Genomic DNA, 16,975 nt, shown 5'->3' with positions numbered 1-16,975 from the left:
AAGGACTGGGTGGCTGGCTGGCTTTCTTTCTTTCTTTTTCTTTTTCTTTTTTTTTTTTTCTGAATGTGCCTCATTCATTTTATTTTGTATGTATTTTTGTAGTCTTTATTATTTATTTATTATTTTGCTTTTTAGCGCAGCACTTGAGGCATGTGGAAGTTCCCAGGTTAGGGGTTGAATCGGAGCTGCAGCTGCCTGCCTATGCCACAGCCACAGCCACAGCAATGTGGGAACTGAGCCACACCTGCAACCTACACCAGCTCATAGCAACGCCGGATTCGTAATCCACTGAGCAAGAACAGGAATTGAACCCTCAACCTCATGGATACTAGTCAGGTTCAAAACCTGCTGAGCCATAAGAACTCGTGTAGTCTTTTTTTAAATTGAAGTTTTATTTTATATTGGAGTATAGTTGATTTGCAATGTTGCATGAGTTTCAGATGTACAGCGAAGTGACTCAGTTTTATATATATATATATTTATAGCACCTCGTTTAAGGTTTGATTTGCATTTCTCTAATAATTAGCAATATAGAGCATCTTTTCATGTGCATTTTGGCCATCTGTCTGTCTCCTTTTGAGAAATGTCTGTTTAGATCTTCTCACCATTTTAAATTGGATTGATTGGTTTTTTAATATAAAACTGTATGAGATGTTCATATATTTCAGAGATTAATCCCTTGTTGGTCATTGTATTTGCAAAGACTTTCTCCTATTCTGTGGGTTGTCTTTTTTGTTTCGTTTATGGTTTCCTTTGCTGTGCAACAGCTTTAAGTTTGTGTGTGTGTGTGTATGTGGAGATATATGTATATATCCATCTTTTTCAGATTATTTTTCCATATAGATGATTACAGAATACTGAGTAGAATGCCCTGTGCTATACAGTAGCCCTTGTTGATTATCTGTTTTATTTATAGTACTGTATATATGTTAATCCCAACCTCCTAATTTATCTCTTCTCCCCACCTTTCCACTTTGGTACCCATAAGATTGTTTTTTATGTCTGTAAGTCTGTTTCTGTTCTGTAAATTAGTTCATTTGTGTCTTTTTATAGATTCCACATATGAGTGATATTTTATGATATTTGACTTACGTCTCTTAGTGTGATCATCTCTAAGTCCATCCACCTTACTACAAATGGCATTATTTCATTCTTTTTTATGGCTGAGTAATGTTCCATTGTATCTATATACCACATCTTTATCTATTCCTCTGTAGATGGAAATTGAGGTTGCTTCCATGTCTTGGCTATTGTAAATAGTGCTGCAGTGAACATTAGGATGCATATATCTTTTTCAGTTATGGTTTTCTCCGGATATGTGCCCAGGAATTGGATTGCTGGGTCATATGGCAACTCTATTTTTAGTCTTTTGAGGAACCTCCATACTGTTCTCCAGAGTGGCTGTACCAATTTTCATTCCCACCAACAGTGTAAGAGGGTTCCCCTTCTCCACACCTTCCAGCACTTATTAAGACTTTTTCATGAAAGCCATTCTGACTGGTGTAGGTGACACCTCATTATAGGTTTGATTTGCATTTCTCTAATAATTAGAGATGTAGGACATCTTTTCATGTACATTTTGGAAATAAATGTCTATATCCTTTGGAGAAATGTCTGTTTAGATCTTCTAACCATTTTAAATTGGGTTGATTTTTTTAATGTAAAACTGTGTGAGATGTTCATATATTTTGGAGATTAATCCCTTGTCAGTCACTTTATTTGCAAAGATTTTCTCCCATTCCGTGGTTGTCTTTTTGTTTTGTTTATGGTTTCCTTTGCTATGCAACAGCTTTCAGTTTAATTATATCCTATGTTTTATTTTTGTTTTTATTTTCATTACTCTCAGAAGTGGATCCAAAAAGATATTGCTGTGATTTATGTCATAGAGTGTTCTGCCTGTGTTTTTCTCTAAGAGTTTTATAGTATCTGGTATTATGTTTAGATCTTCAATGCATTTTGAATTTATTTTTGTGTAGTATGTTAGTGGGTGTTCTAATTACATTCTTTTACATGTAGCTATCCAGTTTTCCCAGCACCACTTACTGAAGAGACTGTCTTTTCTCCATTGCATATTCTTGTCTCCTTTGTCATAAATTAGTTGACCATAGGTGCGTGGGTTTATTTCTGGGCTTTCTATGCTGTTCCATTGACCTATACTTATGTTTTTGTGCCAGTACCATACTGTTTTGATGACTGTAGCTTTGTAGTACAGTCTGAAGTTGGGGAGCCTGATTCCTCTAGCTCTGTTTTCCTTTCTTAAGATTACATTGGCTGCAATTCCCATTGTGGCTCAGCAGTAACAAATCCGACTATCCATGAGGATGCAGGTTTGATCCCTGGCTTTGCTCAGTGGGTTAAGGATCCAGCATATGCCATGAGCTGTGGTGTAGGTTACAGATGTGGCTCAGATCCTATGTGGCTGTGGCCATGGTCAGCAGCTGTAGCTCTAATTTGACCTCTAGCCTGGAAACTTCCATATGCTGCAGGTGTGGCCCTGAAAAGCAAAAGAAAGAAAAAAGAGATAGTATTGGCTATTTGAGATCTTTTGTGTTTCCAAACAAATTTAAAAATTTTTTTCATTCCAGTTCCGTGAAAAAATGCCATTGGTAGTTTGACAGGGATTGCACTGAATCTATACACTGGCTTGGGTAGTACAGTCATTTGACAGTGTAGATTATTTCAATCCAAGAGCATGGTATATCTTTCCATCTGTTTGTGTCATCTTTGATTTCCTTCATCAGTGTCTTCTACTTTTCAGAGTACAGGTATTTTGCCTCCTTAGGTAGGTTTATTTCTAGGTATTTAATTCTCTTTGATGTGATGGTAAATGGGATTGTTTCCTTAATTTCTCTTTCTGATCTTTTGTTGTTAGTGTATAGGAATGCAACAGATTTCTGTGTATCAGTTTTGTAACCTGCAACTTGACTGAATTCATTGATGAGCTCTGGTAATTTTCTGGTAGCATCTTTAGGATTTTTCTATGTGTGGTATCATATTGTCTGCAAACAGTGATAGTTTCACCACTTCTTTTCCAATTTTGATTGCTTTTATTTCTTTTTCTTCTCTGATTGCTGTTGCTAGGACTTCAAAAAATATGTTGAAATTGAAATATGCAGTAAAAATGGACATCTTTGTCTTGTTCCTGATATTAAAGGGAATGCTTTCAGCTTTTCACTATTGAGATTGATGTTAGTTGTGGGTATGTCATATATGGCCTTTATTGTGTTGAGGTAGCTTCCCTCTAGGCCCACTTTCTGGAGAGGTTTTATCATAAATAAGTGTTGAATTTTGTCAAAAGCTTTTTCTTCATCTATTGAGATCACCATATTTTTTTTTCAGTTTATCACACTGATTGATTTCTGAATATTGAAGAAATTTTGCATCCCTAGGATAAATCCCACTTGGTCATGTTATATGATCCTTGGTGAATGTGGTTTGCTGATATTTTCTTGAGGACTTTCACATCTTTGTTCCTCAGTGATATTGGCCTGTAATCTTCTTTTCTTGTGGTACTTTTGTCTGGTTTTGTTACCACAGCGTAGGTGGCCTCATAGAATGAGTTTGAGTGTTCCTTTCTCTGCAGGTTTTTTGGAAGAGTTTCAGAAGAATGGGTGTTAACTCTATTTAGAGAAATGTTTGATAGAATTTACCTGTGAAGCCATCCAGTCCTGGATTTTTTGTTTGTTGGGAGTTTTAAAATCACAGTTTCAATGTCAGTACTTGTGACTGGTCTGTTCATATTTTCTATTTCTTCCTGGTTGAGCCTTGGAAGACTGTACTAAGAATTTGTCCATTTTTTTTAGGTTGTCCATTTTATTGGCATATAGTTGCTTGTAGCAGTCTCTTATGATCCTTGATTTCTGTGGTAACGGTTGTGACTTCTCCTTTTTCATTTCTAATTTAATTGATGTGAGCCCTCTCCTTTTTCTGCTTGAAGAGTCTGGCTAAAGGTTTATCAATTTTGTTTATCTTTCCAAAGGACCAGCTTTTAGTTTCACTGATCTTTTCTATTGTTTTCTTTGTCTCTATTTCATTTCTTTCTGCTCTGATTTTTATGACTTTGTTCATTCTACTCACTTTGGTTTTGTTGCTGTTGTTGTTTTTCTTGCTGTAGTAGCTTTAAGTGTAAGGTTTGGTTGTTTGAGTGTTTTCTTTTTTCCTGAGGTAAAATTGTAGTGCTATAAATTTCCCTCTTAATACAGCTTTTCTTGTCCCATAGGTTTTGGATTGTCACACTTTCATTTTCATCTGTCTGTAGGGTTTTTTTAATTTCCTTTTTAATTTCTTCAGTGATCCATTGGTTGTTCAGTAGCATATTATTTAGCCTCAACATGTTTGTGTTATTTTACAGGTTTTTTTTCTTGTAGTTGATTTCTAATCCCATGGCATTAAGATTGGTCAGAAACTATTTCAGTTTTCTTATAGTTACTGAGACTTGTTTTTTGGCCTAGCACTTGCTCCATCCTGGACAATGTCCCCATGTGCACTTGAGAAGAATGTCTGCTCTGCTGCTTTCAGGTGGAATGTTCTATAAATATGAATTAAGTCCATCTCATTTATATGGACTTTTAAGGCCTGTGTTTCCTTGTTGATTTTCTGCCTGAACAATCTGTCCTTTGGTATAAGTGGACTGTTAAAGTCCTCCATTATTATTGTGTTATATCTTCTTATATCAATATCTTGATTGTTATATAGTGTCCTTTTTTGTCTCTTATAACTGTTTTTATTTTATTTTATTTTTTGTCTTTTTGTCTTTTCTGGGGCCACACCCAGGAATTTGAAGGTTCCCAGGCTAGGGGTCTAATCAGAGCTGTAGCCACCAGCCTACACCACAACCACAGCAATGCCAGATCTGAGCCGCATCTGAGACCTACACCACAGCTCATGGCAATGCCGGATCTTTAATCCACTGAGCAAGGCCAGGGATCGAACCCACAACCTCATGGACATTAGTTGAGTTTGTTACTGCTGAGTCACAATGGGAACTTCCTATTGTAGATTTTTCATTTGTAGTTACCCTGAAGTTTTGATATAGCAGTCTCTGTATATACAAGATTGTTTTAAGTTGCTGGCCCCTTAATTCAAAATGCATTTCCAGTTCCCTTCATGGCACAGTGGAAATGAATCCAACTAGGAACTGTGAGGTTGAGGGTTCGATCCCTACCCTCACTCAGTGGGTTAAGGATTTGGTGTTGCTGTGAGCCATGGGGCATGTTGCAGACATGGCTCGGATCTGGTGTTGCTGTGGCTGTGGTGTAGGCCGGCAGTTATAGCTCTAATTAGACCCCTAGCCTGGGAACCTCCATATGTCAGGGGTGTGGCCCTAAAAAGCAAAAAAAAACAAAAAAAAAATGCATTTTCAGTATCCTGCATTTGTACACTCTTCTCACACTTGCTGGTTTTGATATCATATTTGTGTATGGATGATTTCCTACCTTTACTGTATGTTTTCCTTTACCAGTGAGCTTTCCCATTCATAATGTTCTTGTTTCTAGTTTTGGCCTTTTCTTTTATGCATAGGGGACTTCCTTTAGCATTTTTTTGTTTTGTTTTGTTTGACTACATCTGCGGCATATAGAGCTTCTTGGGCCAGAGATCAAATTCAAGTGGCAGCTGTAACCTATGCCATAGCTGTGGCAACACCAGATCCTTAACCCACTGTGCCAGGCCAGAGAGCAAACCCATACCTCTGGAGCAACCCAAGGCACTGCAGAGACAATGCCAGATCCTTAACCCACTGCACACACCAGGAACTGCCTGTCCTCATTTCTTTTCACTCTTTTTTCTTTGTTCTGTTTCATTGCAGCGATTTCCACCAATCTGTCTTCCAGCTTCACTTATTTGTTCTGCCTCATTTACTCTGCTATTCATTCCTTCTAGTGTATTTTTTCATTTAATTTATTGTATTTGTCATCTCTGTTCTTTATATCTTCTAGAGCTTTGTTGAACATTTCTTGTATCTTCTTCATCTGTTCCTCTATTCCTTTTCTGGGATCTTGAACCATCTTTTACTTGTCATTACTCTGAATTCTTTTTCAGGTAGATTGTCTGTCTCTACTTCACTTAGTTGTTTTTCTGGATTTTTATACTGTTCCTTTGTCTGGAACATATTCCTGTGCTGTCCCATTTTGTCTAGCTTTCTGCGATTATGGTTTCTGTCTCTCAGGCTGCAGGATTGTAGCTCCTCTCACTTCTGGTGTCTGTTACCTGATGGGTGCAATTGGTCCGGGGGCTTGTGCAGGCTCCCTGGTAGAAGAGAGTGATGCCTTCCCACTGGTTTGTGTAGCTGGCTCTTGAATCTCTGGTGGGCAGGGCCATGTCAGGCAATGTGTCAAAAGTGACTTTGGACTCAAGACCTCTTTAGGTAACCTGTCTGCTGATGAGTGAGGCTGTGTTCCCATCTCGTTGGTTGTTTGGCCTGATGCATCCCAGCACTGGGCCTGAAGGCTGTTGGGTGGGGATAGTTTTGGTGCTAAAATGGTGACCTCCAGGAAAGTTCACACCAACGAATATTCCCTGGGGCCTCTGCCACCAGTGTCCTTGCCCCACAGTGAGCCGCAGATGACCTCCACCTTCCCTGGAAACCCTCTAAGACCTACAAGTAAGTCTGGCCCAGCTTCCTAAAAGGTCACTGATTTGCTCCAGGTCCCAGTGCACATGAGACCTTGTGTGCATCCTCCAAGAGTGGAGTCTTTGTCTCCCCCAGTTCTCTGGAGCTCCTATACTTTGGCCCCACAGGCCTTCAAAGCCAAATGTTCTGGGGGCTCCTCCTACTAAGGCCAGACCCCCAGGGTGGGGAGCCAGATGTGGGGCTCTGATGTCTCACTCCTATGGGAGAACCTCTGCAAGATAATTATTTTCCAGTTTGTGAGTCACCCACCTGGTGAATATGGGATTTGATTATATCACAAAAGTGCCCCTTCTACTTACTGTGGCTTCGTCTTTGTCTTTGGATGGAGAATATCTGTTTTTGTAGGTTCACGTCTTCTTTTGCCAATGGTTGCTTAGCAGTTGGTAGTGATTTTGATGTTTTCATGAGAGAAGGGGAGCTCAAGTCCTTCTGTTGTACCATCTTGTTCAAGAAGTCACTGGCAAGGCCTTTCTCAACACAATACCAATGGTTTTACTAAATGAAAATTGTAACAAATGATGTAATTATATTAAATGATATAACAATATTAAATGAAGTATAGGAATTCTGTATGGTAAACAACATTTAAAGGCATGCAGCTAGGATAAAGTATATAAAACAAGTTAATGTCCCCAAATAAAGCAGACACTCAAGTGAAAAAATAGGCAAAGGACGTGAATGGGCAGTTTATAAAGAAAACAATGCAGATATCCAAGGAAATGATGTCAGTATCACTAGTCATAAAAGAAGTTCAAATGTAGCAAATACAAGTCCCATTCATTAGACTGGGAAATGTGACAAAGGAGAAACAGAACCAGTGAAGGCGGTGGGGCAGGAGTGGTCTTCATGCCCTGCGGAAGGAGTGTCAGGTGGTGTCCCCTTCTGAAGGACCTGTTCCTAATCTCTACCAAAGCACAACTTTGACCTCTCACCTCACTTCTAGAAATTTTCCTCAAGATAATCAGATACTAACTCTGCTCATTGCAATGGTGCTTCTACTAGGGAAACAATGGCTAAATTAACAGTAATACATGCAAATAATGAAATAGATGCAGCCTTTAAAAAGAATCTTAGATGTGGTATGTATTCATATTATTTCATGGGAAAAGAAATTTCAAAGCAAAATATTTGGCCTATCTTATAATAATTGTGCACTCAAATGTACACACATGAGTAGTGAAGGTTGAAAAGAATGTTCACCTAAATGTTAGCAGTGGTGACTTTAATGTCTTAAAATTGAAGATGCCTTTTATTCTTTTTTATAATTTCTGTATTATTTCATTTTTATAAGAGGTATACACTTTTTATAATCAGAAAAACACCTACTTTTTGTCTTGAACAAGTACCAGAGACCTGAATTATCCTGTCGTGCCATCTAGAAGGACCAGACTGGCCGTGTGATGCCTGGGCAGTGCATACTTGGCACTGCTGACAGCACCAGCCCTCTCGATCACTGTAGCTCACAGAGGCCCTGCAGTCATAAAGGGAGGCCCAAAGCGACAGGTGGAGGCAGCTCCCCGGGGCCCTCAGTGACGTGTTCAGTTGCCTAGACTGGGAGCCTCAGAGCACACTCTGGTTGGGGGAGGTAACTCGGGGTGGGGCGGGGAGGGGGCAGGTACAGATCGAATGCCTGGAGTTGGAGGAGGGCAGCTAGGGGCCATCAGAGTCTCTTTTGGCTCTGGGATTTGGGTTGAGTCAGCAGTAAGAATGTGGTAAAAGACTGACAACTTCCAGCATTTTAGCAACTCTGACTCCCGTCTTCTGAGGATTGCAAGAGGTTTAACTTCATCTAGTCCTGCAGCTCCTAAACTTCCTATGTACAAACTGCCTTTACTATCAGTTCTTTAAAATTCTGCCTTAGAAGAATGCTCACTGGTTTTTTCATTTGTTTAAATAAATTTATTGTAAAGGGCAGCTTTGTTTAGGGTTTTTGTTTGTTTGTTTGTTTTTGCCCTTTTTAGGGCCGCACCTGTGGCGCATGGAGTTTCCCAGGCTAGGGGTCCAATTGGAGCTGTAGCTGCCAGCCTACACCACACTCAGCAACTCGGGATCCGAGCCACGTCTGCGACCTACACCACAGCTCACGGCAATGCTGGATCCTTAACCCACTGAGCGAGGCCAGGGATCAAACCCGCAACCTCATGGATACTAATTGGGTTCGTTAACCACTGAGCTATGACGGGGAATTCCTAAAGGGCAGCTTTGAATGGTCGTTGTCATTGAAAACAATATTAGCTTCCAATGCAAAGTAGGTCACTGCATAAAGTAAACAGCGTGAAAACACAGCAGTGGGATGTTATGCTCTTTCCACCAGCAGGCCGTGAGCTGAGCACCCCCACACCCTCTCTCCTTGTTAAAATGGGGGATCAGTGAGTTTGAGAGCGGTCTTAATGATGCAGGAGCCCTGACCTGAGACCTGCTCTTGAAGGGAAGGAAGAAGCCTTCTCGCTGCTCACGCTGCCTTATTGTCCACACACCACTGATACCGTTTCCTGACCCAGCAAGCGCCCTCCCCTCCTTGTCTCCTCCTGCTCCTGCCTCCCGGGCAGGAGTCACTGTCAGAGAGGGAGGCGGGGTGGGACGGGCGGGGCTCGGGACGTCACGTCTGCCTTGTCTGGCCTGGTCTGCAGGCCTTCGAGGACATCTACCTGGAGGAGCGGAGGACCATCAAGGTCCTGCTGGAATACGCCGACAAGATGTTCACCTACGTCTTCGTGCTGGAGATGCTGCTCAAGTGGGTGGCCTATGGCTTCAAGAAGTACTTCACCAACGCCTGGTGCTGGCTTGACTTCCTCATCGTGGACGTGAGTGGGGCCCGGAAGGGAAGCGGGGGGACCCGTTGCCCGTGCAGGAAGGAGCTGAGGGAAAGGGATGCAAGGACAGAAGGACCAGGCAGCGGAAGTCAGCAGACCGAAGCGGAGATGTTTGGCTGTGCCCCAGGGTGGGCACAGAGGGATGACCTGGGCCCTGCCATCAGAACGCCCAGTTGGGGACACAGGGGGACACCTAGGCCCTGCTACTGGGAAAAATCAGACTCACCACTGGGGACAGTGAAGGCAGGGGTGTGAGCCAGGGCAGGAATGGGGTCTCACCCTCTCAGGATGACCAGAAGCTGGGAGCAGAGGAGCCTGCATGGCAGCCCTCACCACAGCGCCTTGTGACTGTCAGGCCCACTCCACAGATGGCCAGTCAAGAGCCTGTGTGTCCACACATGGGAGGAAGCCATCTGTATAGGAAATGGAGTGAGCCACACGGGGTCGAGGAAAGGATACTGGGCAGGTGAAGATCCTCCTGGCTCTGGTAGGAGGTCTCACTGGGGAGGATGAGAGGGCTGCAGTCACCGGGGGAGGAGCAAAGCCACGAACCCTGGCTGAGGGGTTATGGGTGGCTGCCCTGGGTGATTGTGTAGCTGGCAGTGCTTGCCGGCCTCCGGTGGGTCCAGGGGGCCCCGGGCAGGAGGTGCGCATGTCCCCTGAGCACCCCCTCGGAAGATGAAGTGCTACACCCCTGCCCTACCGCTCCCCAGACCCTGGGACACTGCTGGGCACCAAGCAGGGTGAGGGCAGGGTCCTTCAGGGCTCCTGAGCACTGTCTAGTGAGAGAGTAGCCACTGGGGGGAGGGGCTAGAAAACTGAGTCAGGATGCTGGGCAGCCTTGGATCTGCGCTCCCTGAGGGCAGAAGGAGCACGGCAAAGGGATCAGCTGAGGGATTACCCTCTGGTTGTGTTGGGTCCCACACTGCAGGCCTGAATCTGAACCTTCAGGTCAGGATCTGAAGGTTGGGAAGAGCTTTCCAGAAGGTGTTTGTGGCTTCTGAGCTTGGCATCAGGCTCTGCTCACCAGCCGAGGCTGTCCTTCTTGTGGTTACAAAAGAGCTTAGGCCTGTGCCTTGTCCCCACATCAGACCCAGAGGCCAACAGGAGGAGCTCAGCCACCAGTGGGCCTGGCCAGGGTGCAGGCCTGGGCGGAGGTCAAGCTTGAGTGGCTCTCTGGCTAGCGTATGCGTGGACACAGATCTTGTCGCTGCGTCTCCAGTCCAAGCCTCTTTCATCACCTCAAGTAGCTGAGAAGCTGCTAATGCTGGGGTGAAGGGTGCTAGGGTGGCAGAGACGGGGGCGGGGAGGCTTGGATGACCTCAGAGCCTCCCTGGGATGAAGGGGAGGACAAGGGGCCATGGGATGGCCTGGGGTCCTTGGCTGCTCTGCCCTGGGACCCTCACCCTGCTGTTCCTGCAGCTTCTTGGATGCCCCCCAGGGCAGGCCTGATAGAGACTGCTGGGGGAGCCCACCTCCCACCACCTGACACCTTGGGGAACTCAGCTGAGGTCAGGCCTAGGGGACTGGAATGCTCATGATTGGAGAACTAGCCTGTGGAGAAGGATACAGGCTCACAGCAGAGGAGGGCCTGGCCAAGGTCGAGGAGAAAGAAGTGGTGCTGGACTCCAGCTCTCCTGACACTGGCTGTGCCCTGCCCTCACCCATTATCCCCACAGGGATGGAGGATGTTTCCAGGTTCATGCATTTATAGGGCATCTACTCTATGCAGGTGCTATTGTAGATGCTGGCAGTCTTGGGGAACAAAATAGACAAAGCCCCTGTCTGCATATGGAGGAAGGTGACTGTGAACCAGAAACAACACATGAGCCAGCCTTATGTTACGCTGTTGATGTGTACCATGGAGAAAAGGAAGTAATAGAGCGGGAAGGGGATTAGGAGGGCCAGGACTCAGGAGAAGGGAAGATATAGGTCACAACTTTACTTTTTTTTTTTTTTTTTTTTTTTTTTTTTTGCTATTTCTTTGGACCGCTCCCGCGGCATATGGAGGTTCCCAGGCTAGGGGTTGAATCGGAGCTGTAGCCACCGGCCTACACCAGAGCCACAGCAACGCGGGATCCGAGCCGCGTCTGCAACCTACACCACAGCTCATGCAACACCGGATCCTTAACCCATGAGCAAGGGCAGGGACCGAACCCGCAACCTCATGGTTCCTAGTCGGATTCGCTAACCACTGCGCCACAACGGGAACTCCAGGTCACAACTTTAAACAGGCTGGCCAGGCAGGGCCCACTGTGGTACCATTTGAAGGAAATTGGAGTTAGCCAGGCAGATGTCTGCAGAACATTCCAAGCAGAGGTTCTGTGCAAAGGTCCTGTGGTGGGAACATGCCTGGCATACTTGAGGAACTACAAGGAGGCCAGAGTGGCTGGAGATGAGGAGTTAGGGATGGAAGTGCAGGAGATGAGGCCAGACTGCATGGGGCAGAAGGGGTACAGCCTTTGAAGACCGTGGGCCTTTATCTAGAATGAAATGGGGAGGCGTTAAAGGGCTTTGGCCAGAAGAGTGACATGATCTGACCGGTGTTATGAAAGGATCACCCTGTCCGGGCGGGGGGTGGGGGTGGAAGCGGGGAGAAGGTCAGGAGGCAGTGGCAGTAATCAGGGGAGAGATGACGGCGGCCTGGCTGGGATGGTGGCAGGGGAAGTAGTGAGAAATTTTTGGACTTCGGACGCATTCTGAAGGCAGAGCCAACAGGAAATCCTGATGGGTTGGATGTAGGGCATGAGAGGATGCAGAGATGACGCCAGGGCTTGTGGCCTGAGCAGCTGGAAGGATGGAGTTGCCATCAGCTGAGATTGGGGGCGGGGGGGACTGTGGGCAGAGCAGGATAAGCTTTGGGAGGGATGGACAACAGGGGTGGTTGCTGGGAATTAGGCAGGGGCAGTGGTGGGACCAGGTCCCGGGGCCTTGCCCTCAGCAGGAGGTCCCTGAGCGATGCCCCTCATCCCCTCCAGAGTAGGGACCCCGCAGTCCAGCATCCTCAAGGGGTGAATGGAGGCAGCACAGACGTTCATCCTGGGAGTCTCCCTCCCCAGAGCCCCTCTGCCCAGCCTTCTTCCACTCTGGTGCTTCCTGAGCCTGGGAGGTGGCCATGGGAGTCAGGCTGTCGTCTGCAGCTCCTTGCCACCCCCGGGCTGCTTTCAGAGCCAGGGTGATGGTAATGGTGATAGCCAGTGAGGTCAGGCAGGGGGACATTTCCAACCTGTGATCAGTGGCCAGCAGTGACATGAGAAGGGATTGGATGCCCATGGGGCTTGAGAAGGATAAAATCCACAGGGTGGAAATGCCGCCGGGGTGCGGGAGGAGGGGGCAGAGAGCAGAACACAGTCCTCAGGGGCTCCATCTGGGCCTCCCTTCTTTGAAGATTGTAGAATGTTATGAGGTCCAGCTTTGGGGAAGTGGCCCAGGACCATCTGTCTGCTCATACTCGACTCGGTCCTTCTTCCCCAAAGAGTCTACTTTGGAGGAGGGTAGGGACGGGCCCAAGAATCTAACTGGAAGGAATGCACACAGGGACCTAAAGCCCAGGCTTTGTGGCCCTGCTTCTCCTCACTAGCAGGTGCCTTTGGAACTCAGTTTTCTCCTCTGTAAAATGGGGAGACGCATTCCACATCCCGGGCTGAGGGGGGCTATTACAGCTGTGTTTGTCTGTGTGTGTATTGTGTGTGTGTAGTGCACACAGCAGGCCCTCAGGGAAGGTCTGCAAGCCGGGACACACTTGGGCTCGCCCCCAGCCTCTTGGGCCCTGGGAAGGCTGGCTCGGTGCAGGACAGCCTCTGACGATGTCCAGCAGGAGGCATAGACTGGACACGGGAAGGCCTGCTGGCTCTCTCACACCTGGTTCAGGAGCCTGACCACCTGTCTGGAGTTGTCCCATGACCCCACCCCGGCCCTGTCCCTCACAGGTCTCGCTGATCAGCCTGGTGGCCAACGCACTGGGCTTTGCTGAGATGGGCCCCATCAAGTCGCTGCGGACCTTGCGTGCACTCCGACCCCTGCGAGCCCTGTCACGCTTTGAGGGCATGCGGGTAAGAGGGGTGGCTGCTTTCCCATGGGACAGTGGGAAGCAGCTCCACTGAGGGGCCTCAGGCTCCCTTGCTGACCTGATGGGAGCACATGTGGGATCTCCAGGAGGCACCCAGAGAGGAGAGCTGTGAGAGCCTGCCCCCAGGCCTGCTACCCCCAGCACTGAGGGCTCCACAGGAGAGGCAGCCAGGCCTGGAGCACAGGCATCTCAGCCCCACCAGGCTCGGCCCCTCAGCTTCTGCTTCCTGGCAGAACCTCACATCCAGGTGTGCCCCAGCTCTTGTGCCCATCTGTCCCCTGCCTCCTGGGCAGCAGGGCAGTGCTAGTAAGGAAGGAGGAAACTAGGAAAGAGTTAGCTCTGTTCTCACAGTCAGAAGGCAGTTTGCATCTGCTTGGTAAACTCTCTGGCACTATTTTCTAGGTGTGGAGTCATCTGCATTTTTTTGCTTCACCAAATTTTACCAAAGAATGTGCCCATATAGGGCAAATTTAAAGTGCATCGAGAAAAAACCTTACCCATTGTACATAGGAAGAAAACAAATCTATATGTATGTTTGTTTGCATGTATCATTTGGGGGTTTGTTTTTGTTTTTTGGCTGCACCCACAGCATGTGGATGTTCCTAGGCCAGGGATCAAACCTGTGCCACAGCCTTAACCAGAGCTGCATCATTAACAATGCTGGATCTTTAACCCACTGAGCCACAAGGAAACTCCTGACTTTTCGGCTTTTGTTTTTACAAGACGTGCATAGTTCTGCTGTGACTTCCGCAGACCTGTCTGTGTGTCTCTCTCTGACCCAGCAGGCACTGTTACAGACCCCCATTTGGTAAAGGGTTTTGGACTTTGCCCACACCCCAGTCCATGCTTATTCCTGGTGGGAAGCCATTCACAAGTAAATAATCCCACCTAAGTTACATGTCTCTTGGGAGCAAGGCATCTGGTTCCGAGAGACATGGGGACATGGGAGAGACACTAGTTGCCAGGGATGCCTCTGCTGTGGCTGTTGGCCACAGAGCCAGCCACAGGCAAACTCCCACCGGGGAGTGCCTGGGGGGAACCCCCTTTTGTTTGCATGTGTCAGCCTTGCCCGTCCCAGCACCATACCCACTACATGGCCCCAAGACAGCTGCACTTCCTGTCTGTGTAGCACACGTGTTCCTGGCTCACAGACTAGGTCCCTCACTGGAGTGGAGTCCTCACTTCTTTTAGCCAAGGATGCCTCTCCCAGGGGCTGTGGATGAAGCGCTTTAGATGAAGGGCTCCCTGGGGTTAGAGAGCCGCTCCCTGGGGAGGGCAGAGATGCAGGAAGCACACACACCACCCACCCCATCAGCCCTGCTCCCACCGCAGCATGGGATGGGGGGCTATAAGAGCACCCCGCAGATGCCATCCAGAGGTCTCCTGGGCACACTTGATGGGAGAACACTCATCCATCCCAGTAGCAGCAACTGCCCAATAAACCAGAAACTCGGCTCTGAGAAACGTGTCTCCAGAGGCCTTTTCCCATCAGATTCCTGGCGTACTCATCTAGCAGAGACCCTGCTGAAAATTAAGTTTGAAGGTCATGGATTCTGGACAGGGCCAAGAAGGGAAAGACAGATGTGCTGACGTGTCAGACTTTAGGGTGCAAAGCAAAGGCGTGTGTCTTCTCACCCACCCCCCTCACTGCCCACTAGAGCTTCCAGCCATGCCCTTCCTTGCGGACAGGAATCGCTCCCCACCCCCACCCACAGGGACCTATACCTAGGGGTTTCAATAGATGGGTGGTCTTGCAAAGGGCATGTGTTCTGAGCACCCCCAGGAATTGAGCCTCTTCTCTGCCCACTTGAGGTTGTGGTCAATGCCCTGGTGGGCGCCATCCCGTCCATCATGAACGTCCTCCTTGTCTGCCTCATCTTCTGGCTCATCTTCAGCATCATGGGCGTGAACCTCTTCGCAGGCAAGTTTGGGAGATGCATCAACCAGACTGAGGGAGACCTGCCCTTGAACTACACCATCGTGAACAACAAGAGCGACTGCGAGTCTTTCAACGTGACTGGAGAATTGTACTGGACGAAGGTGAAAGTCAACTTTGACAACGTGGGGGCCGGGTACCTGGCCCTTCTGCAGGTGGTAAGTCCTGAGGGGGTGGGGGGGGACTTCCTTCCTCCCACTGGCCATCCAGCATCAGGCACCTTCACCTGTGTGAGGGCAGTGACGGGGACAGTGGGGCCACTCTGGATCTTCATAACAGGGTCATAATGCCCAAAGGAAGCTTAGGATTCTTGAGAGCCTTCCTGGCTGCTTGGGAAGGCCCCAGATTGTCCACCTAAGAAATGACACTCCATTCTCCATGATGATGGTGTGGGGCTTCAGCACTGCCGCAGAACCAGCTCCCCAGCCAGCAGTCATGCTGACTCCCTCATGCTGCGTGTTTGGCAGTGCAATGGCAAAGGTTACAGATGAACCACCATAGACACCCAGGATCTGGACTATTAGCAAAACTGTGACTCTGGCCACCTCTCTCTTGTAAAAGGTAGCAATGCCGCCTGCATTGTTTAAAAGAATATATGTACTTCCATCTCTAAGGTGCAAGATGTGTGACGCTTAAATATGCACGGCCCTACCCAGCCTTTCCTGTTTCCATTGATTTGTGAGGACAGTGGCTTCAGTGATTATAACACACAGGATAAAGTTAACCCACAGATAGCCTTGACCATGGAGGTGCAACAGAACCATAATGTGTAAAGCTGCAGCTTGTTCTTCTTGCTGTCCCAACCCGGAGCCCAGACACCTGTCTTTTTTTTTTTTTTTTTTTTTTTGCCACACCCAAGACACGTGGAAGTTCCCAGGCCAGGGATCGAACCCCTTGCCACAACAGTGACAAGGCCAGATCCTTAACCTGCTACACCACAAGGGAACTCCTCAGACGCTTGTCTTTAGTCCCCAGATCAGAGGAACACTCAGTGGACTCTGGCGAAAACCTACGAGCACATCCCCTCACACTTCCACGCATCCCTTAAATCCCAGGAGTAGCTTTCTCCAAAGACTCCCCTGAAATATCTCATGGAGAAAAGGATTAGAGCCAAACCCAGAAAGCCTTCCATCCCTATGACCATCCCTTCTGAATGTCAGAACTTGGAAAGAAAAGCTCCTTTTAGAGCTTGAGAACTGCCTGCCATTGTGGACAGAACCGCAAGGCGGCTGGAAAGAATTTGGTTGCGGACACTGGTAACCTTGGGTGGTCCCAGCAAGTCCGATAGCTGAGGGCCCCCTGGAACCAGGAGCTGAAGCAATTGCCTTCTCTGGAGCCACCGTGGTTTCCTCAATCGCCCTGCCTGTCTGGTTAAAACTGGAAAATCTGGAAAACATGGAAAATCTGGCTTGTACCTTGAAAGGTGACTCAGGACACGATGGGATTTTGCCGAGAACACAAGTGAGATCCGCCAGGCAGTCGGTCTCACCACCAAGCATGTCCCTCATGCTCTTTCTGAATCTTGC

General features: G+C 47.4%; 1 protein-coding gene across 19 annotated transcripts in view; it reads left to right on the top strand.

Moving 5' to 3' along the window:
* SCN5A (sodium voltage-gated channel alpha subunit 5) overlaps positions 1-16,975 on the top strand; it is a 134,521-nt gene that overhangs the window by 106,825 nt on the left and 10,721 nt on the right. For all 19 annotated transcript variants that reach the window (XM_084987718.1, XM_084987708.1, XM_084987717.1 and 16 more), the window contains 3 exons: positions 9,262-9,435; positions 13,374-13,496; positions 15,326-15,607. In XM_084987718.1, the coding sequence (XP_084843844.1) occupies positions 9,262-9,435; positions 13,374-13,496; positions 15,326-15,607 (579 nt within the window). The remainder of the gene's footprint in view (positions 1-9,261; positions 9,436-13,373; positions 13,497-15,325; positions 15,608-16,975) is intronic.

Source organism: Sus scrofa, chromosome 13, assembly GCF_054392235.1.
Source record: "Sus scrofa isolate SSC_HxYL_T2T_F1_AM1 chromosome 13, Sscrofa_HxYL_maternal_Yorkshire_Landrace_v2.0, whole genome shotgun sequence".
Lineage (NCBI taxonomy): Eukaryota > Metazoa > Chordata > Mammalia > Artiodactyla > Suidae > Sus > Sus scrofa.
The sequence above is the reverse complement of the archived record's forward strand: the minus strand, read 5'-3'. Positions and strand labels throughout refer to the sequence as shown.